Source organism: Microtus oregoni, unplaced genomic scaffold (assembly GCF_018167655.1).
Source record: "Microtus oregoni isolate MIOR12 unplaced genomic scaffold, Mior012 000019F_ref0000042, whole genome shotgun sequence".
NCBI lineage: Eukaryota > Metazoa > Chordata > Mammalia > Rodentia > Cricetidae > Microtus > Microtus oregoni.
Window position 1 is genome coordinate 32,392,550 of NW_024543078.1, and position 25,988 is coordinate 32,418,537.

The 25,988-nt window shown below is 46.9% G+C and overlaps 1 protein-coding gene across 7 annotated transcripts in view; it reads left to right on the forward strand.

The window, feature by feature from the left end:
- The window catches only part of Tns3 (tensin 3), a 232,873-nt gene that overhangs the window by 197,634 nt on the left and 9,251 nt on the right, over positions 1-25,988 (forward strand). For all 7 annotated transcript variants that reach the window (XM_041668817.1, XM_041668815.1, XM_041668810.1 and 4 more), the window contains 7 exons: positions 11,034-11,205; positions 12,763-13,400; positions 13,977-14,063; positions 15,263-15,394; positions 19,108-19,203; positions 19,846-19,923; positions 21,096-21,173. In XM_041668817.1, the coding sequence (XP_041524751.1) occupies positions 11,034-11,205; positions 12,763-13,400; positions 13,977-14,063; positions 15,263-15,394; positions 19,108-19,203; positions 19,846-19,923; positions 21,096-21,173 (1,281 nt within the window). The remainder of the gene's footprint in view (positions 1-11,033; positions 11,206-12,762; positions 13,401-13,976; positions 14,064-15,262; positions 15,395-19,107; positions 19,204-19,845; positions 19,924-21,095; positions 21,174-25,988) is intronic.

Here is a 25,988-nt window from a genome sequence, read left to right on the forward strand (position 1 = left end):
CAGGGTCTTCAGCACGGGGTGGAGGTGCTTAAGGCCCACAGGGCATAGAGCAGGGTATGGGACTCATTCTTCTTTGGGTTCTTCAGTCCTGGCTTGGATACATTCGTGATAGATATCTTACCAACTTAGAATATTCATCCCCAGCTGTCAGTCCTGTGTCACAGCTAAATTGACGACCATTTCTGCTCCCCCCCCTTCATAATATTCTACCGGGGTGGAGGATATAGTATCCATTTTGTAATTACTTTTGGCCTCACTGTCTCTCCCAAATTCACACACTTCTCCACTGTGCTGGATGTTGCTGTCGCCTCCTGCTCCATTCTGTGTTTCAAGGCTGTAGAAAATACCAACATCCAGGGCCTGCATCTGGGCACCCCTTCTGCGCAGTGAGAGAGGTTTCAGTACAGTCCTCTATGCTGGAACCTCCTGCCTCTGTCATGATGGAGGACTGCTGAGAATCCAGGAAATGCCCAGTGGATGTTGTCACCAGACATGGGTGGGTGGCCAAGGGTTTTTTTCCAGTGGGTCATCTATCCTCCCTTACTGGCTGGATGATGAGTAGACACTTTACCATACATTGTGAACTTCAACCATGTGAGCTTCTGGAAGAGGACAGAACATAGTAAATCAGGTCATTGTCAGTTTCAGGGGACTTTCTGCTGTGTCAACCTCTCCCCCCCCCCCGACACGCACATACCAAGCACAGTGAACAGCATTCAGAATCCTGAACTCACTACCTTGAGACAAGAATCCTTCCACAAAGCCAGCTGAGAGCCTCAGGTCCAGAAGGTTCTGTCACAGGATGTCCTTCTCTGAAAAGGAATCCTCCATGGCAAAAACTGCAGCTTGCTGTGAATCAGCCTATTGATTAGTTGTTACTTTTGGAGCAATTTTAATGCCCTGAAAACTTTATTGGAAGTCCAGCCAAGTACCAGCGCAGCCTGGCAGCATCTGGGCAGTGCTGGTGGTCTGGCTGTTTTTTGAGGTTTTAGACTTGCCTAAAGAGCTGGCTGGGCAGTGGCCTCAGCCCTGGTGCCAGTGGCACTCTGCATGTGACACTGCCCTACACTGCTCCCAGGAAAGGAAATCCAGCCAGAAGCAAAATGGCAACCCTGAAGCTAAGAGAGGAGTTGACACTCTTGAATGAGTTGGCATGGACCACTTGCATGCTAGAAATAAGGAAAATTAGAAACCTGTGAGAGAAACACAAAAACCAAAGAAACTGATCTGAAAGCTCCCATTGTGTGTCCTATAGCGCACAGTGTCAGAAGTTCTGGGCAGAGGTACCATTGCCCATTCAGGGCCCTATCCTATTCAAGGCTTCCCTAGCGTTCCCTGGAAGCCACAGGCCAAGAAGGGAGGAGAATCAGATGAGAAGGGAGCTCCTCTGGCTGGTACAGGGCCTCATGGGACATAGGGTTTAAGACAAAGTAGTCTCTTATGGAGCTGTGACCCAGCCTAGTCAGAATCTCCATCTTGTAAGCCATGGAAGAGACAGTGTAGACAATTCATGTGCCATCTCCTACTTCTTCCTTAGACTAACATTATGACCAACCTTTCTCATCCTGTAGATGGCAACCACTTTGGGGGGGGAGGGTGTCAAACGATCCCTCACATGGGTCACCCAGGACCATCAGGAAACACAGATATTTATATTGTGATTCATAGTAGTAGCAAAATTACGGCTATGAAGTAGCAATGAAAACAATTATGGTTAGGGGTCACCACAGTATGAGGAACTCTGTTAAGGGGTCACAGCACTAGGTAGGTGGAGAACAATTGCCTTAGAGGGTGGTTCCAGTCTGATCATGCTGGGTGCACGCTGCTTATCCTCCCTTCCTTGGTCCTCAAGAACCCTGATGGAGACCACCATCCACCCTGCTGCCTTCAAGCAAGGCTACATTCCTGAGATCTTATTCCCGTGTTAGAACTGAGTGAAAGACCTGGCCTGACCTCAGATGTGACTGTGTTAGGAAATGAGATCTTCACACAGGTGGTTAAATTGGAGTCCCCTGAGGTACAGTCTGATTCAGTATGGCTGTGGTCCTTCTCCTAAGAGGAGATTGGGCTATAAGTACAAGAAGAGAAGCAAAGGGAAGATAACAGTAGGTGGCCGAGAGAGAAACTGCTGACATATAGAACATGGATCTCCAGGATCCAGAACCATGAGAAGTCAGTTGGTGCTTGTTGGTTATGGTAGACTGACCTAAGACCCTGAGTGATGAGACACCAGGATCTAACCCATGGAGCTTTCACAACAAGAAGGACAAGCTGAGAATCAGGCTGAGATCCTGGTGCAGGGAGCATGCCAGTTCTCTCCAGGGGCACAAGCTAATGCCCAAGCCTCAGTCATCAGCCACTGTCCCAGCAGCCCAGTTTTGAACATGGTGCGGAAGTCCATGGTGCAGTCATTAGATTGTAAGCAGAGACTTGGCCTGTGGCAGGGCAGAATATAGTCAGGCTGGAAGAGATCTAGAGATAGTAGGCGGAGTCAAAGAGACACCATGTAGCTGCTGAAAGAGAAAGACACCGCTGGAATCTTAGCAGTAGGCCATAGCCCCATGGTGGCATGTTGATTAATAGAAATGTGTTAATTTAAGATATAAGAGCTAGCTAGAAATAGGCATGAACCATTGGCCAAACCATGTTTTGGAATTAATGTAGTTTCTATGTGATTATTCAGGTCTGGGAGGCTAGGAAATGAACGAGAGCAGTCTCTGTTTACATTAGATAAGAAAGCGATTATACTGAGTGCTAGGGTGGGCATTTGCCCATTGTTCTAAAGTCAAGGTGGTCTATTAAGTGCCCCACAATGATTTTTTTAGTAATTCGTTGATATTATATGATTTTTTTTCTGAAAGACAGGTAAAATATGTTGAAGGTCAGGTGAGACTGCTACCAAGTTTCACCTACTGTTGTCTGTCCCATAGAGAGAACATACCTTTTTGTTAAAAGTAGTTTGTTCACAAAGCTGAGCTCGTGAAGTATTATGTGCCTCTTGGTATTGTGTGCACTGTAACTCACAGTATCAGACGTTCTGGTCATAGATACCATTGCCTTGTTAGGGGCTTGCTTGGGAATCTGACCAGTGATGTTCCAGTTAAGGAAGGATACAGGAAACTTCTGCAAACTACCTGTGGTCCTGGGTATTTTGTGGACTGGGGGTGCTGTGGATGCAATAGAGAAAAAGGTCCTATAAAGATGACTTCGTTGAATTTATAGTTTCTAAGTCCCAGACAGAGACCTCATACATAGATAACAGGAATGGTGTCTCTGCATCCTGAGCCTGGGCATAGTGTAGAACTCAGAGCACAGCTCTGTGATGTACTCGTTAGAAGAGAAAGTATTTGTCCTGCGTCTGACTCCGGGGCCTTTGTTTGTGAAGCCCTTTAGTACTGACTGATAGTTCCTGCCTGAGTACGGTTAAGGAATAGGGCTCAGCATCCTTCACGTGCCCCATCTCTAAAGGATAGCTGGATTCTGCGGGGATTCCGCCCACAGGCACAAAGTACCAAGACTTCTGATGTGTGCAGACCCAGTTATGGAACTAGAATTCTTCAGGGGACTGGAAATTTGGAGCAGCCAGAGCTTGCTAGTATTTTCATCACCAATAACTTCTGGCTGGCCCTGGTCTGGTTCATTCCCCTAGAAACGCTGGTCTGCTCTTGGTGCAGCCTTGATCCTCAGCCCCAATCTGCCTGGGGATCCTGAAGGGACAGAGATGATGTCTCCAGTGTGGTGACAAGACACTCCCTCTGTGTTTGGAAGTTTGGTGTGCTGGTTTATTCATTTCGTTTTGAAACTCTGCAGAAGGAGGTTTTCCCTGGGGGTGGAAAGAACTATGCCTTCCTTTTTCTTTCTGGTACCACTCCATTCCCCCTCGCTGCAGCTTGACCACCTTCTCCTCGTTGATGTTAATTTGCCTCCATCTCCACTGGGTGGTCCCAGCTCCGGAACGGAAAGCATCTGTCACCGAGGCCAGTTTCCTCTGCAGTGACCAGTGCCCACTCAGCCTGGCTAGAGGACTAAGACTGTGACTAATGGTTCTAACATACGTGTCCTTGCAGCAGTGACGGACAAGCTGAATAGGAATTCCATTCAGTGGGTGGGTGCTCAGACTGAGCAGGAGGAGACTTTCTGGCACGTGCCACCCTGTGTGCTTGTGAAAGACGGGGACTTTATGCTAAGTCACGAAAGAACAAATGCTGTATAAGTTACTCACATGGTCTGTGAAAGAGTGGAATTTCTAAAGATAGAAAGGAGAGTGGAGTTGCCAGGAGCAGGGAAGCAAAAGAATTGGTTTAATAGAGGACAACGTTTGAGTTTATAAGAGCACGTTTTAGAGATAGACGGTAGTGATGGATCAACAGCAATGAAAGTTGGCCTTAAGGTCACTGAAATTGTCACTTAGAGGTGTCCAGGATAGTAATCCATGCCTGTTTTACCACAATAAATTAGTAGCAGTGGGGTGTGACTGAGCATTATGGGGGCCTGTCCTCAGATCTCGCTTTGCAAGGATTTGGTCACCAGGCAAGAGGGGCCTCTCTCTGTCCTTGGTGCGCTGCCCACATTCCCAGTCTCTGAGTTCTGTGACAGCTTGTCTTCCAGCAGCATGTGGCCTCCAGGTAGCTCAGTCTCCCCACCCTAAGGCATCCTTCTGTCTAATTTTCCTTTAAGTCTAGCAGGCGGGAAGTGTTTTTCCCGAGAACTCAGACCACAGTGGGTGCGAAGGATGCTCATCTCTTGTGAGCTGCTGGGGCCCTCCAGAGCTGCTGGCCATGTGTACTGCATCCCAGGGTCCAGGCGGCTTGGAAGCTGTACACAGAAATCCACCCCGAGTGAGCAGGACAGGGTGTTTGCTTCCCGGTTTCAGTTAGAATCTTTGAATTTAAATGGAGCATCTCTAAGGAATAGGAAAACACGGGTCCTTCCTTGTAATGATCCTTTTTATGGGTGCCTCTCCTTTCTTTACTGTTGCTGGTTAAAGGGAAGACTGGCATGATTCTTTTAAAGGAGTCACTCCTGTTGGCATGAAAATGTCACAGAAGGGTGAGCTGATTGTTGGCTGGTGGGAATTCTAACCCCAAAGTTAGGTGCGGTGTAACGTGTGTAAACTCAGAATTTGGGAGGTGGAAGCCAGAGGATCCAGAATTCAGGGCTACCCTTGACTACACAGTAAGTCTGAAGCCAGCCTGGGTTCCATGAGACCCTGCTTAAAATAAATGAGTAAATTAGTAAATAATAATGATAATAATAATAATACCTCCAACGGTAGCTAGACTACCTCTGCCCTCCAGGGGAAATAAAAACCTTGCTTGTGTCAAGAACAGAGTTGAAACACCATGAACATTGACCTCACAAATTACCAAGAAGCAGCTTGGCAAGAGGAAAGCACAAATCTTCCTGTTCATATGTTTTCATATGTGTTTGTATACCGTCTACAGGGCTGGAGATTCTCAGCAAGAAACATGTGCTGCTCTTCCAGTGTCTGGGGCTTTCGCTTGTTAATTCTCGTTAAACATGGCTGCCTGCCCATTTTTCCCCTGCTTTCAAAAAGCTGGTTTTATTTTTTTTTTGAAAGTTTGATGAAGTATATTTTCAAAAAAACAGTAAACACTTCATACACTTTGCAGACACAGAGCACCCCAGAAGTACTGAAAAAGCTGGTTTTAATAACCTTTTATTTTTAGCTAGCAGAATTATAAGATAAGGACGTCTTTTTAAAATTTCACTACCATCAAACTTCCCATAAAAAGTTTTGCCTTCTGGAAATAGAATTTTTAAATGCTTATGTAAACAAACACCAAAAACCATCTATTATGACCTCAATTGATAAGTTTATAAGGAGGAAGTGCTCTGAGGTCCCAGAACTTGAGAGTGTATCCAGTAATCCCCTGTGTTGTGCCAGCATGAGTCAGCCTAAGAGATGTGTCGATGCTGTGATGGCCAGGAATCTCAAGTAATAGCAAAGGAGACTACTTATTTAACTTGGGTCTGATTAGTAAGGAGGGAAGAAGGCAGGTGAAAATGGATAGGTGGGTGAATGGGGATAGATGGGTGGATTGGTGAATGGATGAATGGGTGGGTAGGTGGATGGGTGGATGGATGGGTAGGTGGGTGAGTGGGTGGGTGGATGAATGGATGGATGGGTGGGTGGGTGGGTGGATGGATGGATGGATGGGTCGGTGGGTGGGTGGATGAATGGATGGATGGGTGGGTGGGTGGGTGGATGGATGGATGGGTGGGTGAGTGGGTAGGTGAGTGGATGGATAGGTGGGTGGGTGGGTGGATGGATGGGTGGGTGGGTGGCTGGACGGGTGAATGGATGGGTAGGTAGGTGGACGGGTGGATAGATGGGTGGATGGATGGATGGTAGATGGATGAATGGATGGGTGGGTAGGTGGATGGGTGGATGGATGGATGGATGAATGGTGGATAGATGAATGGATGGATGGGTGGATGGGTGGATAGATGGGTGGATGGATGGATGGTGGATGAATGGATGGGTAGGTAGGTGGACGGGTGGATAGATGGGTGGATGGATGGATGGATGGGTGGATAGATGGAAGGATGATGGATGGATGGGTGGGTGGGTGGGTGGGTGTGTGGATGAAGATAAAATTCCTACTGTCCAGGCTATCAGTGGTCCTGGCTGTAAGCACAGAGTTCTTTTGTTAACTTATAAGACACCAGTGACCAGTGTGGAGTGACTTGTGTCCAGCTTCCCACAGAATACTCCTGCAGCAGCTTTTGAAAGAAAGCATAAAAATAGATCATTTGGAAGAATGCCAGTGACCCCTTCTCACCCTCATTCTGGTACAGGAAGTGGAGGAAGTGGAAGCAGAGAGAAGAGTGCAGACATTCCTGAGATCCCAAGAGGCTGGGCATATGCCCCCTTTCCCCCAGTTCCCGCCTGGCTTGGAAGGGAGGCTAGGCAGAGTTCTCTGCACTCCTAAACCACAGGGCACCAAGGACACTAATGGGCTTGGAGGAAAAGCCAGAAAGTGGGGTTATCTTGGAATTCCAAACATGATATTATCCCCTCTTGCCCTTCCTCTGCATTTGACCAGCAGGGGAAAATGTGAGTGTGTGGATAAAAAAAAAGCAAAAAAAAAAAAAAATGACGCTGTCAAGAAGATTGGCAGCAGCTAAATGGTGTCTGGGCAGGACCCCATCAGGCCTCTCCCTGCCACAGACACTCACTTTAACAGAGAAGGACTTCATGCCTCAGGAAGGCAGGGTCTGGAAGGACTGGGGCTGCCCTATAGACACTCTGAGTAGTTGCTTCTAAACCAGTTGCCCCTTCTGTGATATCTGTAGGTCCCTTTCTCTGAAGGACAAGGCTGCTACCATCCTGGCTGGTGTCATTTCACCAGCAGTGTTACTGTGACCCTCATGTTGAAGTTAAAGAACAATGGCTACAACTCCGTCTGCTGTTCTTATGAGCGGATTTCTAGAAACCTATGCAGAAGGGTCTGAAGACCTCTGCTTGACTGGAGCCTCTTATCAGTTCCTTGAGTAAGATTTCAGCATACTCCCAAGGTCTGTGGGATTTCTGTCCCATGCACTGCACTGTCAGCAAGGACAGAACACAGGAGAACTTTTGAAGGTGTCTCAGAGGAAGCCTCTGAAGATGGCTGCTCTGTTCCTGCACTGTGTAGGTGCCCTGCAAACTGGTACCTTCACCAATGTCTTTTTGGTGTCCGCATTTGATCGTCATCCTGCTGACTTAAAGAAGCAACTGGCAGTCCTGACTCTGTGAATGTGGAGGTTCAGATAGAAAGTGAAGTCACTGGCGTGATGCTTTTGCTTGTTGGCTGGCATGCATTCCCGAGTGCAGGCAAGGGAAAGGGATCTGCAGCAGAAATTGTACCAAGTGCCTGGGGGTCCCTGACCAAGAGCTTAGCGTAAACATAATGCTAAGGCAGCTGTTTCTGGAAAGAAAGAGTTAAGTACTAACACAAGGCCTGGGACTAGAGGGAACCAACCATGCTGCCACAGTGCCCCCAGAGTTGGTGCTGTTGAATGATAAACAAAGCCACTTTCATGGGAAGTGCTGGGCTTGCTGTTTTCTGGGAAAACACGATGATAACAGGAACAAAGTGGGGTTTGATTTCCCTCCGCCTGCTTTCACTTGAAGGGAGTCGTTGGCGCCATGTAAGCATATTCAGGGCTTCCGAATCTTGGCATGGGTTCCCTGCATCCTCAAGGCTAAGGAACTCAGCAAGCAGAGGCAGGAGCGGTGAGGATTGTCCTGTGCTGTGTGGGGCCTCCGGGAGCAGCTGGGTCACAGGGACCGATGCTGAATGCTGCACTCCATCCCCTGCTGGCCGCTGTGTTTGATTTTACCGACGAACAGCTCTAAAGATTCCAGAGATCTGTGCTGCTCCTGGGAACTGGATCCTAGGGATAACGCACACCTCCTTCCAGCCTCCAGCCAGACTCTAACGGAAGTTCCACAGCATGCTCAGGACTCTAGCCCCTCCTTCTCATCTATCCGGATGTTCATCCATCCATGCATTCATAGTATGCATGTCCAGAACCTCATCTGTGTGCCACCAGTGGAGGGTGGGGACAGCTCCTCCCCATGGACAGCAGGCCAGGGGTTGCTGTTCTCCAAGCCTATGGTACCTACTTGTAGCTCACTATCCTTCTTGGATGTAATCAAATGGCGCCTCTGCTATGTTGTGATTTAAATGTGAATTCTGTGGTCCCCCCCCCCAATCCCCATCCCCCACTCACATGCCATGCTCCTGTGTTTGTGCACACTTTATCCCCAGCTGTTTTTATTGTTCTGGAAGGTGATGGAAGCTGTAGGAGGTAGAATCTCACTGGAGGAAATGGATCAGGAGGGGCGGGACTTGAGGTTTTATAGCTCAGCCGTGTTTCCTGCCTACGCCTTGCTTCCTTAGTGTAGACATATGTAGACATACCAGCTGTCTCATTCTCCTGCTTCCTTGCCTGCTCCACCATGGTGGGCTGTATCTCCTGAAGCTGTCAGCAAAAATGAACTGTTCCTGCCTTAACAGCCGCAAGTGGAGTAACCGATAAACTGTAGAAGGCATCCAGGCTTCCTCTAGACAGAACGGAGCCGTCCACGGTCCCCCTGGAAGCCACAGACTCCACCTCCCTCCAGGCCTTGTTCTCTGACAGATGGTGATCTCTGGAGGGCAGGACCATGCTGGTGTTATTACTACCATGTTCTGGTTTCCTTCTTTGCATGGGTGTGAATGAAGCTAAGTCACCACCTGGAAGGCAGCGAGGGGAGGGATGGTCTAACCATTGTGTGCATTTGTTTATCCACGCAGCTGTCACTGAAAATTTAAAGGATGGGCTTGGAAGACCATGCGGTTAGTTAACTAGCGCACCAAACATCTATTTTGTAAATGTTTGTTATGGATTGTACTGGGGGAGTGGGGATAAGGAGACTATACCAGTCCCAAGGATGTACAGATAAATCCCAGAAGACAGGGACATTCACCCTGTGATTTATTCAAATATCACATCAGTTCTGGGTTTTCCTATACTGAGAATTTTAATAAGAGCTGAAAAATACAGCCCAAGAGTTAGTGGCCCATCATGGCCCAATGAGCAAGGCCCAGCATTTAAGATTTTGTTCTGGTTTTCCCAAGGTTTTGCCGTACTAACTAGCTGTCAGCTCTTTTCATTTATCCTATTCTGGTATCCATGGTAATTTTCTTCTAACTTGAGGTTTGACTTCTTTGGTATTTTGGTAAATTCTCAGTAAATGTCTTTTCCAGCGTGGCTTCTGCTTCTGCCCACTCCCTGTAGGTCTCATGTAGTAGAAGCTTTCTTCCTGGCCCCGTCTCTCTGGCTGAGTTTGTCTTTTCCGTCCTTGCTTCAGTGTTTCCCTGCAAGCTTCCTCCTCACCCCAGGTTTGCTCTCCCCTCTGCTGTGTCCAGTTCACTGCTGAAGTCCCTAGCCCCCTGCGTATTTTAGTTGTTCAGCTTTTAATTTCTAGAGCTTCCATTAGACTCTCCTTAATTACCCTTTGGTGAAATGTGAATTTCTCTATTTTATGTTTCTTTGTAGCCTCTGTGTTTTAACTTCAAATTTAAAACCAGCTATGTCTCTTGCTTGGTGAGGTTTTGTTCCGTTTTGTTTGGGAGGGTGGTAATTTGGTTGTTATTTTTTTCTTTCACTTATCATACTCTTCATATTTCCTGACAATATTTTAATTAGGATTTTAAGATTGTATCAAAATTAAGGTGAGATGGAGTGGGAGGCAGGTTTGAATGTTGGGATATTCCTCAGAGAAGATACAGTTTTAAGTAGGCTACATGAAAGCTTTCGTATCCTGTCTCTGGTGCCCTGGGGCATAGGGCATTGAAAGCTTTTGTCACTGGCCAGGGTCATGCTTCCTGAGTATTTCCCACACTTAGGTTTTTGTTACTATTCAGAAGAAACTGCCCAAGGCCCCAGGAGCCACTTGTGCCAACCCCCGAGGCTTAGGACTGAGGTATACCTGACTTGTTCCAAGTCTCCTTTCTCTATGACTTTGGCCTTCTTGGTCAATTCTGAACCTGCATCTTCATCTCCCAAGAACAGCGTGTAGCAGATCAGAACCATAGCCTATGGTCTGTGGACATGCAGCCCCAGAGTCACTAATATGGGAGGGTAGGAAGCAGAAAGAAAGGTAAGCATGCCAGACGGCAGCTCTGCAGACCTGTGCTCAAGGGAAGAGAGAGAAGAGAGCATCTCGTGGAAAAAGACCCCTTCTGGTTTACAGGGTGGGCGGAACATACATGAGCAACCAGCTCAAGATGGACAGTGCAGATGGAGACTGAGTCAGCTGTTTTCTCCTTTGGTAACAGTGATGGGTTATAATATACACAGAGTAGCACAAAGCCACCCTTCCAGCCTCCTGTGCTACTGCTGCCATGGTTCACTGTGGCCATGGGCAACAGAAAAGCTTCAAAAACCAGCTGATTATGGACACAGGAAAGGGCTGAGATTGTGACATTGTGACTCACATAATCAGGGTCTCTCTGCTTTCTGTTTCCTTTCTTCAGAACCACGAGGCTGCCCAGAGATTATCAGCCACACCGTGGGGATGTCAGAGAGCCCCATCGGACCCAAACCCACCATGCTCCGGGCGGATATGCCCGCCACACCCAACTTCCAGCAAATGTTCGCGTCCTCCTGTACAGTGTCCAGTAATGGACCTGGCCAGAGGAGAGAGAGGTAGGAAGAAGGGATTTTACCCTGTTAGAAGTTCCCCTCCGAGGCCAGAGCACCACACTGAGAGTAGAAAGGAAAGACTGGGAAAAGCAGGGCCCAACAGTGAGACTCCACTCAGTCATGGTGGAGAAGAGCCCGTGCCCCAGACTGTGTGCAGGACACCGCTACTCATGGAACTTGCTCTTGTGCACTGGCCCTGGAAATATACATGAGCACATAGGAAAACATCACAAAAAGCTTTGCAAAATATGGAAAGAAAAGGGCCGTGGTAGCCAAACTGTCCTCTTTTGTTTTAAAAAGAAAACCAGTAAGGCCAACCACTACTTTGGCCCAAAGTAAAACTAAACTCCCCCATGTCTCTTGTATAGGTTTCCAGTTTCCTTTCCCATTGAAATAAAAAGAGTCAGCTGGGCAGTGGAGGTGCACGCCTTTAATCCCAGTACTTGGGAGGCAGAGGCAGGCTGTGAGTTCGAGGCCAGCCAGGTCTACAAAGTGAGTTCTAAGACAGCCAGGACTATACAGAGAAACCCTGTCCCGAAAAATCAATGGAAAAAATATGATAAATAGATAGATAAATAGAATAGATTTTGAAAAGTTAAAAATTAAAATGACTATCACACATAGAATCTGCACCTAGTGTATATCAATTTAACTGTGTTTATATTACAAGAACTATATTTTTAATGACTTTCCTAGGTTCCTGAATGTAGTAGTTCCCAGTCAAGTTGTCCCCCTGTTTGCAGGAGATACAGTCTGGGGACTGGTTGATGCCTGAGATCCTAGACAGGATGAAACCCTTTACATAATACGTTTTTCTAAAGCATTCATACCTATTCATGCCTTTTCTCAAAGGAAATGCATTACAGATTCCCATGGGCACAACCAGTCAGCCAGCATCTTCTCTTGTTCTTTGGGACTATCTTTATTTTTTAATGTTTATTTATTTTTATTGAATGACTGTTTCATCTGCATGTATATCTGTTTACCACTATATGCCTGGTCCCTGTGGGGGTCAGAAGAGGGCATCAGATCCTCTGGAATAGGAGTTACAAGCAGTCGTGAACCACTGTGTGGGTGCTGGGAATCAAACTTAGTCCTCTGTAAGAGCCGCCAGCTCTTAACCACCAAGCCATCTCTCCAGCCCCTTTGGGGCCATTTTTAAGTAACCTGAGAGTTAAGTGAATGCAAACACCACACCAGCCAGTCATATGACTACTGACTAAGAGTGGGTAGCATATACCACATGGATACGCTGAATCAGGGAAGGTATACAACCTGAACATGATGGAGTAGGGTAGCTTATAACTCACCGTTCCACTAAGAGTGACGTTTAAGATCTAGCAATTATTTATTCCTGGAATTTTCAGTTTAAGACCAAGGTTGACCCATGTCACTGACACACATCTAAGGGATGGGGATACTGCCTCTTTTCTGCTGCCCAACAAGCCTCAGTGTCGAATTCCCCAGCCCCATCTTCTCTATGTCTTGGAATGGTTGCTGATTTCGAGGTAACCGTAAGTCCCTTACGTTCCCTCATGGCTATTTTTGTCTTTTGAACAGCCCGTCTTCTGCAGAACGCCAGTGGGTAGAGAGCAGCCCCAAGTCCACCCTAACCCTATTGGGGAACAGCCACCCTTCTGAAAGTTCTCTCAGCACCCATGAATTCTGCAGCGCTGGCAAGGACTCGCCAGGGCTGCCCTGCTTCCAGTCCTCAGAGCTCCAGGCCTCTTTCCACAGCCATGAGCTGTCCATGGCAGAGCCTCAGGATGCTCTGCCCCCTGCAGGCAGCCAGGCCTTCTTAGGCTTCAGCACTGCCCAGGTAGCAAGTGGCCTTCCACCCAGCGAGGACCCTGGTGCCCTGCTGGTCAATTCCCACGGCACATCTCCAGTTCCTGGAACCTCTCTGCCAACGGCAGGCACTCCTGACAACGGCTTCCTGTCCCACAACTTTCTCACGGTGTCACCTGGACTCAGCAGCCATCATAGTCCAGGCCTGCAGAACCAGGGGGTAAGCCTGCCTGGGCAGCCACCCCTTCCCGAGAAGAAGAGAGCCTCAGAGGGTGACCGTTCCTTGGGCTCAGTCTCCCCTTCCTCCAGTGGCTTCTCCAGCCCCCACAGTGGGAGCACGATGAGCATCCCCTTCCCGAATGTCCTTCCAGACTTCTGCAAGCCTTCAGAAGTGGCCTCACCTTTGCCAGGTACGTCTCCGCCTCTGCCCGTTCCCTTAGGGAAGGAGGGCTCTGTCTGGGGTTTCTTATTTGAGCGTATCTCCAGGGTTAACTCATGTTCTGCAGGAACAGGTTAGATTCCCATGGCTCTTTCTCATACTGCTGGTCTAAAGCTTCAGCCACAGTGCTTCGAGGAGATGTGCTCCACTTCCTCCTGGGCCCACTGTAGACACATTCCAGCAGTAGACAGTGCAGATGTCGCAATAGTTCTGGCTTCACTTTGACCTGAAAATAGAGATATCCTTGAAAGTTACTTTCTTTTTCCCAGTTAAATAATTAATCGAATTGAGTTCTGAACTGTTTCAAGTGTTTGACACCAGGCTTGCTTCTGGGGCCTCCTTTCTGGGATTGGAAGCATCTGTGTCTTGCACTGCGCCACGGGGCCATGAGGCACTGGTGTACCGTACTGTTGAGTCCTTGGATCTGCGTTTCCTTCCCCGCTTAGGACCCACGTGCCTATCCCTCCCACCTAGGATTTAGATTTGCATCCTCGTCATAAATGAGACAGCAATAAAAAATATTCTGTATGATAATTTTGCCTCGCAGATAGCCCAAATGATAAACTCGTGATTGTGAAGTTTGTCCAGGACACTTCCAAGTTCTGGTACAAGGCAGATATCTCCAGAGAACAAGGTAGGTGGGGACCAGAGACCTCTTGCAGCATCAGCTGTCTTTGGTCTCTGGGTCTTTCTATTAGGAACTCCTGCGGTACGGATCTAATTAGAGCAAAATACACCTTTCTTATAGGCCTCTGGGGAAAATTTCACAACCTTCACATTTTTGTGAGAAAAATTCAGTACCAGTTAGGATTTGGATGAGAAGTGGGTTCAGCCATAGACATGCAATGTATGGAATGTGAACACTGGCTGTTTCCCTAAGCTCACCAGCCATGCCAGCCCAACACTTCTTGGAGGAAGAGACATTCTGTTTAGGTCTCTACTAAGGATTCCTCAGAGCATTGCAGAAAGAGGGCCATGGAGGAGAGAGATGCACTGTGGGACAGTCAGCTTGGTGGCTACAGGCCGTGAAGGGGAGTGGGGTGTTTGGAGCTCTATCACAAGCTTCCTGTGGCCTGCCTGGTTGTCCCGGTACACAAGGAGCTCACGGGCCCTCCATCTCTCGGAAAGTCGAGTCTTCTCCTTGAGGTTCTGCCATTAGATCTTAGAGATGATAGAGACAGAGACCCTAGGCCTTCCTGTGGGTTCAAGGAAGCTGTTGTCATTTTAAATGGAAAGGAAGTGGGGAAAACAATCAGGGCCTGGGAAGACTTCCATTTCCCTGAGGCTACCTTTGTAAGAGCTGCTTAACAAGTCCAAGGGCTCCACAGAGCAGCCCCTGCTGCCGGTGTCCTGTGCCCTCCTGGCTCCTGTTTCCCTGTGCCGCAGCACGGATGGAGAGAAGACAGCATTTTTCTTACTTGGTGTTTATCTGCCAGGCAGAACCCCCACTGGCCCCAGTTGCAGAAACAGCTGGAAGAAGGGACAGTCTTAGTCCATCTTCTGTGGCTGTCAAGAGCCCCTGAGGTTTGGTTGACTTATAAGGAGTAGGAGTCCCGGAGGTAGGGCACTTCAAGCGTATCAGCACCGGTTTCACACTGATGAATAGAGGAGCACATACGTCCGTGCAGAAGAGAGGGGACGTCAATGGCCACCTTGCTTTGTCACAGTTCACCTTCTAGCAGCTGAGCCATCCCTTGGGACCCCAAGAGGACGGTTGTATTGAGCATCGGGGCTCAGCTGTCAGTGTGATTTTTCATAGGGGGAGCCATCTTAGGGTCCAAGTGGGCAGTGGCCTTTGTTCCCTGCAGTCATCCATGCCTTTCCCTCCTCCAGCCATCGCCATGTTGAAGGACAAAGCTCCTGGGTCATTCATCGTGAGGGACAGTCACTCCTTCCGAGGGGCCTACGGCCTGGCCATGAAGGTGGCCACACCCCCTCCTTCTGTCTTGCACCTGAACAAGAAAGGTAAGGTTTGGTGGACTAGCTGGGGTTTGTACGTGCTTTGTTTTGAGGTGAAAACAGTGACAGAGAGTGGCAGCTGCTTGCACTGGTCCCTTTAGGGTTTGCTTTAGAAGGTTATTTCCTTAGGTAGTTATCTTATTTAAGAGCACGCATTATTTATACATTTTATCTTCCTTTGTTTTAAGCAAGTTAGTGTTTTCCATAATACAGCCAAGCCAAGAACCCAGGAAGGCTCCCTGTTTCCCTGTCAGCCCTTCCTTCTTTGGGTGACCACATGGAAGACATTACTGCTTGACTTATCACTCACGGGCAGACTCATCTCCGAAATGATTATTTTTTTCTATTTTTAACTTGCATTGTGAAAACGAATGTACTTGTTCTTATGTGTCTCGGTTTGAATCAGAACCCTGAGCCACTGACGTCTGAGATTATAGCTTTTATTCTCTTTCAGAGATGTCTTTTTTTAATTATTATTTTTTAAACTTTTATTTTTATTTCTTTAGTCTTATTTAGGATAGAGTGTTCTGCTGGCATGTGTGCCCACTGGCTAGAAGAGGGCACCAGGTCTCACTATAGATGGTGTGAGCGTTCATGTGGATGCTGGGAATTGAACTCAGATCCTCTGGAAGGGCAGGCAGCCAGTACTCTTAACCTCTGAGTCATCTTTCCAGCCACTCTGTTTTGTTTTACAAATATATCGTAATATATTTTCCATTGTTGGTCGACTTTTTCATTGTTTTGCTTGTCTACCCCCTTTGCCCCTATAAATAACCATCTTTACCACATATCACCAACCCTGGCAAGGAAAAGGTCTTCTTTGCCTTCTCTTTACCACCCAAATGGTCATTTTGGACTGGGGGAAAGAGCAGCCTCAGGTCATGAGGAGTATGTGTGGTAGAAGCCCTGTGACAAGATGCCAGAGGTAATTTTCATGAGATAAGGTTTGCTGTGGCCCACGGGTTTAGATGGTTCAGCCCATTTGGTTGGCTCTGGTACCAGGCCAGTGATACTCATCATGATAGCATGCTTGTGCCTAAGGGAGTACGCACTCACTCTCCGCCTGCAGGGTGAAAGGGAGAGGCTGAGGAGGAAGCTAGATTTTACCACTTCCTTTGAGGGTATGCCCTCAGTGACCCTAAGACCTTCCCACACCTTCTCATGGTCTCTGCTGACCACTAGAATGCTTGTCCGAGAGCTGAGCCTTTGCCACATGGATCTATGGTAAGGGACATTGATTGCGTTAGCGGGCCAGAGGAATCAGAAACAGCACAGTTGAGGTGCCTCCTGCACATATGACAGGCGGGTGCCTGCTTTCCCACTCCATGTCTGGATCTGAGAAAATTCGTCCAAATCCTTGCATGAAATCTGTGCTGAAAGCTTCCTGGAGCAAACAGCTTCGAGCTGTCCCAAGAATATAAGATGTGGTTGCAGATGGGCCAGCCTCCGGCATGGGTAGCTGACCTGCTTTCTGGAATGTGCTTGTCCTGCATGGCTAGGGAGTGAGGTTAGGAGGCACTTGGGGCTCAGTCAGAGAGGCTCCCCCCTAAACCTGTGGGTGTTGGCAGGGCTTCTGGTGAGGGAACAGGATAAGTGAGATCACACAAATGTGGCCTCAAAGAACATCTAGGATTTCTATCATAAGATGCTTAACAGAATGTTATTATTGGGTGAAAATACAGGCCTTCATCACCGAGCGCTCACTCCAATGTGGCTGCTGAGGACTGCCAGGTTTTACTTGGGAGCGTTGCTTAGGGACATACCAGGGAAAGTCAGTTAAAGTCTGGGAACGTATCCTGCCTTGGGCCAACTTTATCCTAAGTCCGAGGATAAAGGAACTTATCAAGGCTATGTGAGTAGCAATGTCAGCATGGTGGTCTCCATGGTGGAGATGGATGCAGTCTCGCCTCTGAATGTGCACCCAGGTATTTGATATTTGCATTTTGCAGTCCAAGGATAGATTTGAAAGAAGAGTTTACCAAATGAGTGAAGAGCCAGTAGTCACTGTGCCTTCTCCAATCATCCTGAGATGAGACAGTTGAGGTCATTCTAGACTCTGCATTCCAAAAAGTCCTTGGCAGCAGGATCTGCATGGGGCCATTTCCACAAGTAAAATCCAGACCTTCAGTGGGTGTTTCCATTAGACTGGAAGTCCTGCATCTTCTCCTCCCAGAGGATGGATTATGTGTCTATTTCCTCCTTTTTATTGGATGTGGACTTTAATGGGATCACATGATTCCCTTCTCTGCAAGCTTGACTGTCCCTAGAAAATGCTGACATGCTGGATACATCATCATCATCATCATCATCATCATCATTATACATTATTATTGTTTATAAAACAGCATTTGGAGCCTAATTCCAGCTCGGTATCCCTCACCATAGTGATCCCAAGTGTCTGTGGTTTCTGATCAGTTTCAGATTTCAAAGTATTCATTCGTGCGTAATGAGTGAGATACCTTGGGAATGAGGCTCAAGTCCTTACTTTTTATTATTACTTTATTATTTTATTTATATGGTGGTTTTTCTGTACATGTGTCTGTATAGTGTGTACATTTCTGGTGCCCATGGGGAGCAGAAGGAGGGTGTCTGATATCCTGAAACTAGAGTTACAGACAGTTGTGTGCTGCCATGTGGGTGCTGAGAATTGGACCTGGGAGACCCAAAACCTTAACATTAAATTCGTTTACCTTTTTGTATAGAATTCATGCATACTTCATACATAATGAAGGTACCGTCATACAATATTTTCTATTAGTTTGTACATGAATTGAACTTTTCATGGTATGGAATCTAGCATTTATGGCTTCATACTGGTGCTCCAAATCTTCCAGGTTTTGGATTTGGGACCAGGGATCTTCCGCCTCGTCAGGCAACCCCTCCAAGCACAAATCCAGCAGATCTTGCTCCCATGAGGTTTCAGTAGCAGCAATATTGAGAGGTCACCTCTTATGGAGGGTGGTAAAGGCTGCAGTAGAAGAGAGAGACACAGCACATGGGGTGTCTATAGACGTGAGCAGCTTCGAAAACTTCTGTTTCTCGTGGTTCCGCTTGTACTTTTCCATCTTCAGAACATTTTCCATTCGGTGGCTTCTCCTGGTGCCTCTTCTCTTTGGGTTCAGCAGCTGGCGTGAAAACAAGTGTTCTGTTTGCTATCAGTAGAGTGGAATGCTGCTCCCACAGAGCAGAATACTTGGTGCTGAAGGCGTTTCTGTATCCAGCTGTCACTCCACCTCACCCAGAGCGCTGGTATCCTTCCAGCTCTTTGCTCACGTCTTTTCTGCCCTAACCTCAGTGCCCTTTTCTCCCAGAGGAACATAGCAAGGGCTTCAAAGCCAGTGTCATTCTGAGCTGCTAATCCATCCCTTCTCTGGGAGTTCTTGTAATGTTTGAGGGTGTCTCTGGGGGATTCTTGTAGTGTCTGCGTTGCTACTCCAAGAGGTTTTACTATCCACCTCTCTTATCACACTGCCCACCGACCGTCCCAAGGGTGCTTCTAGGTAGCCCCATAGTGCAGCAGTTTAGTCCTGTTCAGAGGGAGCCTTCTTAGGTGTAGCTCTTAGCTTTTGTATCTGCAGGAGGCACCTTTTTATCTGTTTGTCTGTCCAACCATTCACCATCTATCCATCGCTGTCCTGTTTTCCCTCTTCCTAACCTTTCCCCCTACTCTGATGTTTTAAATTTTAAAAAGTATTATTTTTTTTTTGTTCTTTCCACAGCCGGAGATTTGTCCAATGAACTTGTCCGGCATTTCTTGATTGAGTGTACTCCAAAGGGCGTGCGGTTGAAAGGGTGCTCCAACGAACCTTATTTTGGTGAGTTACTTGAGACGCTCTCTTGATGCTTACCAGGGCATGGATCCCCTGCTTCAGGTGGCTTGAGATCCGAGGGCCTCTCTGCCATGGTGGGTTACTCATTTCAGCCCCCAGGTCTACGGCTGCTGCCATTTGAAGTCTTGTATTTAAGATAAGCTGAAAGTGTAATTGTCTTCAAAACCCTTGTCAAACCCAAATCAATGGAAAGGACCTCCCAGAGCTAGAATAAGACAAGCGAACAAGTACGGTGAAAGTCAACTGATGGGTCCTATCAGGGTTGGAGCCCAGTGTGTCCCCATCCCGCAGGCACAAGGAAGAACACAGAGCCACCACCAGAGCCTTCCCCCACCTTTGTAAACAAGAGCCTTTCATAATCTTCTGGATAGACTGGGCAACTTCGTATCCTCCTCCTTAAGAAGCATGGGCAATTCATACTTACTAAGGCGACGGATGTGCTGGGAATATACCGCAAGTCCCTTGATCAACCTCTTTACTTATCATTTCTGGGAGTTTTGGGTCACATCATCCCAGAGTGGTCTAAAGGCTCGGCTTTGGGAGTTTGGTCTCAACAGATTCGCTGGCTCAGCACACAGCAGGTGAAGAACTTGGGGATGTTATGTTCATTTGCTCTTTTCCCTGCAGGGAGCCTGACAGCTTTGGTGTGCCAGCATTCCATTACGCCCTTGGCTTTGCCCTGCAAGCTGCTCATTCCAGAGAGAGGTATGCCGTGGACGGCTGAGTGTAGACGGGCCGGGCCCTGTGTAGAGGGGCCGTGTGTAGAGGGGCCAGGTGTAGGCTCTGCAGCATTATTCACAGCATGCTGCTCCCAGGACCCGTGGAGAGCCTTAAAAAATAGTTAGATGAGGATTCTTTAATGACAAGTGCTCTACATAAACCTCAAAGAAGGCAGGTGGCCGCCTGAACTAAGAAGGGAGAAGGCCCTGCTGAAAACAACAGCTCCAAGACATTACACATGGGAAGGCTTCTAGAAAACAAAGACTCTTCAGCTTAAAGATGTAAGACACTGGGGGACCTGGAGAGATGGCTCAGTGGTTAAAGCGCTGACTGCTCTTCCAGAGAATCCAGGTTCAATTCCCAGCATTCATGTCAGGTGGAGCATCTATAGCTCCCATCTCAGGGGATCTGGCCTTTTCTGGCCTCCTTGGGTACCAGGCATTCATGAGGTTCACAGACATACATGAATGTAAAATAAATAAATATGTATATGCATATATAGTTAATTTATATACGCATGTGTGTATACGTGTGTGTATACACACACACATATATATTCTCAGATTAATTTTTTTTTTTTTTTTGCTTTTTCGAGACAGGGTTTATCTGTGGTTTTGGAGCCTGTCCTAGAACTAGCTCTTGTAGACCAGGCTGGTCTCGAACTTACAGAGATCCGCCTGCCTCTGCCTCCCAAGTGCTGGGATTAAAGGCGTGCACCACCACTGCCCGACTCAGATTAATTTTCAAAGTCACTTGCATTATAGATTTACAGACCTACAAAATGGGACATATGCTGCTATGCTTAAATTTAGGTCATGAATAAACAAGTTTTTAACTTCTATATTTGTCAAAAAACACCCAGGATAATATTTAGAAATATCCAGGGGATATGTGAGTTGACTCTGTATTCCAGCTTTCCTGGAAGTAATGGGGTTTTTCTTTCAAATTTTCATCATTTATGTAAGTGAATTCAGAGACCAGAAAAATTGTTTCCGGGGAGGGCATGTACCCCCCTCTGTCCCTGGTGGGATGGCGGTTCTGTGGACTGGACTATTGAAAGTTAACGGTGCTGTCACCATCCGCAAAGTCTGTCATAAAGTTGTTCTTGCCGTGTGGACTACTGTGTCAGGAGCACTTGTTTTCTTTTCTTCCTGCAGATCCCATGGAGGAAATAGCAGAAAACTCTCCCCAGACAGCGGCCAACTCAGCAGCTGAATTGCTGAAGCAGGGGGCAGGTCAGTGGACACAGCCCTGTTCTCACTGTCTCTGTGCCTCTGAGTCTCTGGGCAGAACCGAACTCCATGCTAGGACTTCCCTCCGGACAGTCATTTCCTGCTTTTCTGTGAAGGAAGTTTCCTTTTATAGCCGCTTGGCATGGCTGGGTGGGGCACAGCTGTGAGGAGATGGGGTCAGGGCGTAAGAGGCTGGAGCTGTTTGTCTGACTCGAACAAGACCAGATTCAGTGGGATAAATGTCAAGTCCTGTGCTTAGTGTGGAGACGGAGGTGGGGGCACAGCATGGCAGGATGTGGGTGACCGCCTTGCTAGCTGAAAATGCAAAGATGTCCTGAAACTGTGACTCAACAGTCAGGCAACGTGAGTCAGCTGCTGGACTTGCTCTGCCGTCCCTGTGGTGAGACCAGGCTGCTCTGTGGAAATATCTTCATTAATAGGTTTTCCTCGATCCGTGACAGGAAGCTATAAAGGCATAGAGATCCCATATAAATGCTGTTTCTTCACTCCCAGATCCCACACCATGGTGCTACAGCTGATGAGCCGGTGTCCTTACAACATCAAGTAAAGTCCATAGCTTACTCAGAGCTCAGGCTTTTAAAATTTGTAATTTCTTAAAAACTTACATCATTTCTCTTCCTCCCTTCCCGTTCCTACTCCTTCCATGCCCCCACTCCCCATCATATTCTTGACCCCTACTTCTTTAGTTATTATTATCACACACACGTGCGCACACACACGTGCGCACACACACACACACACACACACACAAGTCAATTCAGTTTTGCTCATATACAGATGTATTTAGACCTGGCCATGTAGGGTTTAATAACTTATCAGGGCACCCATGCATGAAGAAAACTGACTCTCCTCTGTGGGCTCCTATTGATTGCTTCTAGTTTAAATTTCCCAGTGCCCCATCCAGAGATGGAGTTCACTTTGGAGTTCATGGGCTTAAGAAATATCTTTGGTATTCACTCATCAGTATAATGTCACACAAAGTATTTCCTTTGTCCTAAAATTCCCCTCTGCTCTCCCTACTTATTCCTCCCACATGGTTAAGACCCTCACTGCCACTGATCTTTTTATGCTCTCTCTAGTTTGGACTTTTCTAGAGTGACTTCTGCTGTAAACACAAGCTGTATTGCATTTTCAGATTGGTTTCCTTCACTTGGTAATATGCATTGAGATTCTTCCATGACTTTCATGGACTGGTGGCTTCTTTTATTGTGTGTAGTGCAGGAGCATATATATGTGTTTGTACGAATACATGTGGGTGCCTGAACATATGTATGCACATGTGTTTCAAGGCATGGAACATGTGTTCCGTGTTGTATAGCTTTCTCAGTTACTCTATATTTTTGAAACAGTCTCTCACTGAACCTATAGCTCATTGGTCAATGGGTAGACCAGCTGGCCAACAAGCATCAAGGATCCATCGGTTTCTATCTCCCTAGTGCTAAGATTATAGTCCCAATCACTGCACCTAGCTTTTGTGTGCTTTCTGGGGACCTGAACTCAAATCCTCATGCTTGTAGCTTCCACGACAAGCATTTTTACCAACTAAGGTATCTTTCCAGCTCTGGGTGAGCCACAGATTATTTATCCACACAACTACTGAAGAATATCTAGTTGCTTCTAAATTTTGGCAAGTATGAATAGTTTCTAAAAAAAGGTTTCTGATCAATGTTTCCAATGTTTTTGATCAAATATGAAGGAGCCTGATTGCTAGATCATGTGGCAAAAGTATAGAAGTTTTTTTTTTACATAGTGGTTGTACCATTTTGCATTTCCACCAGCAGTTGGGAAACTTCCTTTTGCTCCACATTCTTACTACACGTGATGGCGTCACTCTGAAGGATGTGCTCATTCTGACAGAGGAACAGTGTGTCTCACTGTTTTGTATCTCTCTAAAGACTCACTGTCCAGCTAGAATGCCATTGTAGAGTCTAAAGAAATATCTTTATCTTCTCTGTATAATTTGTAATCTTCTAATGTCGTCTCCTCTATAAAGTTAAACCCATTATGTGACTACTGTACAACCAAAGAAGACTTTCTCATTTATAATGGGGAATGTGTTTTAGATTTCCAAAGAGGTGGGTTAACCACAGCCACAGCAAAGGTGGCAGGGACTTGTCCCAAGAATAACGCCTTTCTCTGGGAGCCAGCTTTTCTATGTCTCTTTTACTTCTTTTGAGCCTGAGCAGGCTGTCCCTGGGCCACCGCCCGTAGTAGCTTCAGGAGACACTGAGTGGTACCACGTAAGAGATCAACTCAAAGCCCCTAATTTTGTTTTAGGTGCTCCCTGGAGCCCTCCACGAGTAACACCCCGTGTCATACTGATGCATACCGATGTCTAACACACTGATGTTATAATATTCTGAGGTTAAGACATCAGCATGGCCTTTGGCTAATTTGGTTATTTGATTCTACCTCTTAAAAAATGTATTCAAAAATTAAAATTAAAAAAGCCTGTGATGATTGGTTTTAAACCACAAATATGTATCAATTTTATTAAAAAAAAAAACCGTGAAGGAAAAGGATCATGGTGGCATGGCCATCTGTGAGAGCTGGCCTCATGGAGCTGAGTGGGTGGCGTGGTCTCATCCCACTCCGTGAATGGAGCTCCTGAGGTAACGAGCATTGGTCAGAGCACGCTGGCTTCTTGCCTGAAGCACCATCTGCATTTGTGTTAGCAGCAGAGCTCTGCTTCTCTGTCCCGCATGAGGAGTGCCAGAACCACCGTGCCTCTGCGGGCGTCTCTGGTGTAATATTGCTCATCGTAAGCAGTTTCCTGTAGTTCTCCTTGTTAACGACATTCATCCAGTCAATGTTACATTCGGCCATGTTAATGATGTCCACTGTTGTCCTGGTGTTTAGAAGTTACATCTTTTCCATTCCAACACATTATCTTAATATAATATTCTATTGAATTTTGGAGACTTTCATATAATGTATTTTGATCATAGTCTCCTTAGCTGCTCCCAGATCCTCCTTTCCCATCTCCTCACCCAAACCTCATGTCCTTTTTTATGTAATAACTCACTGAGTTGAGTTCTGCCAATGTACTCATAGGGATGGGGACCATCTCCTGAAGCACGGTCACCTACCAGGAACCATACCCACTAAAGCAAACTGGCTCTTCCTTCCTTTACTAGACATCAGCTGTCACTGGTTCTTCAGCTAGGGAGTAGGGTTTGCGTGTTTCTTCCAGCTGTGTTGGACTGTTGGCTGCCTTGATCTTCTTCTCCAGTGAGCTTATGAGTGTGGTAGTCATGGTGTATTCAGAAGACACTGTTTTCCCCAGTCATCCCTGACCTCTGGCTCTTCCCTCATATTCCTCACATCTTGTGTGGAGTGGCTGCAGCTCACTATTTTTAAATACATTTAAACACATTTCCCATCTTTTAAAAGAACATTAATGTTTTTCTAATGGATGGATTTTCTTAGTGTAGTCTGTTTAATTATCTGGGTTGGGCATTAAGACGCGAGGCTTAATTTAAGGCTGCTTTGAGATTCTTTCCTTTAATCTGTAACACATTAGGATTGTGAATCTCCATTCCACCGAGCAGTACCTAGGCAGGGATTCAGCGCAGCAGATCTGGGTGTGGAGCTTGCACCACCCTCGCCTGAGGATTAGCAATGGTCATTTAGAATACCCACAACACAGACACTGTAGCAACAAGGTGGGACTCTTCTGATCTCTGGTCACTGAAGTTCCCTCCTCTCCCAGCTAAACTTCCCCTGTCATCCTGCTCCCAGACTCCTGCTAACGCTCTTGGAAATGTCCCATATCTTCACAGTAGAAGCCAAGACCCAGCGCCACAGCAGTCAGTGCTGGTGGGACATTTGATACTAATGTCATTATGACTTTCTTCCTATAGCTGAAACAATCTGGTTCTCTATTTTAAGCCTTCAGTTCTTAATTGTTTCTTCTTGAAACTGAGGAGGGTAAGCTAACCCTTAAAGGGGGGCTTTTCCACCAGGTTCCGGTGAGTCTGTAGACAGGGTGATTGTGCAGCTAGTGCCCTGTGTGTATAATTTAATAAAGATCGTGTGTTCTTTTAAGGTTTGCTTTTCCTTTTCTTTTCTTTCTTTCTTTCTTTTTTTTTTTTTTTAAAGAATCGGGATAAATGACTCCCAAACCTGTTACTTGTGCACCAACTTCACACCAGGAAGAGGGAGAGGGGGCTGGAAGCGCTTTAAACCAGTTCTGCCCCTGCCGCTTCCCCTCTCCTGAGCCCCTGCCACCTCCCCTCTCCTGAGGTTGTCCTTCGTGTTCATTCTTTTGCATTCTCTTTTGTAGTTGTGTAATGAGTTTGCTCATGGTTTGTACAATCATAATGCAAGTCTCAGGTTTTTTTGTGGTTATATAGTGCTCCGTTGTGTAGTTCCACTCTTCATGGTCACCCAGTTTGCCTGTCTAGTTTTTCAGTGCTATAAGCTATACTTGAAGGACCATCTTTCTATCGGAGTTTTCCTGAATACTGCATATCGTCTTAAGCTAAAGTCCCAGAAGTGGATACAAATGAATTCAAATATGTGGACCTGAAACCACCTTCAGATGTAAACTTTTCCCAGCACAGGAGCTCCCTGCTGCTCATGGAGCTCCCCTCCGTGGGTCTGAAGACCCCGCTGTCCTGCTTGATGTCTCATGCAGCACTGTGGCATCAGGTTTCCCTGCTCCAGGAACACTTGGCTCTGCTGCCACACAGTACCTGCTAGAGACAGCCTGACTCTGGGAATCGGTGCTGGCCCACTGTCGTGCCCCAGAGGTGGTATTTCTCCCAGCATCTCCCAACACCAGGCTCTTGCCTG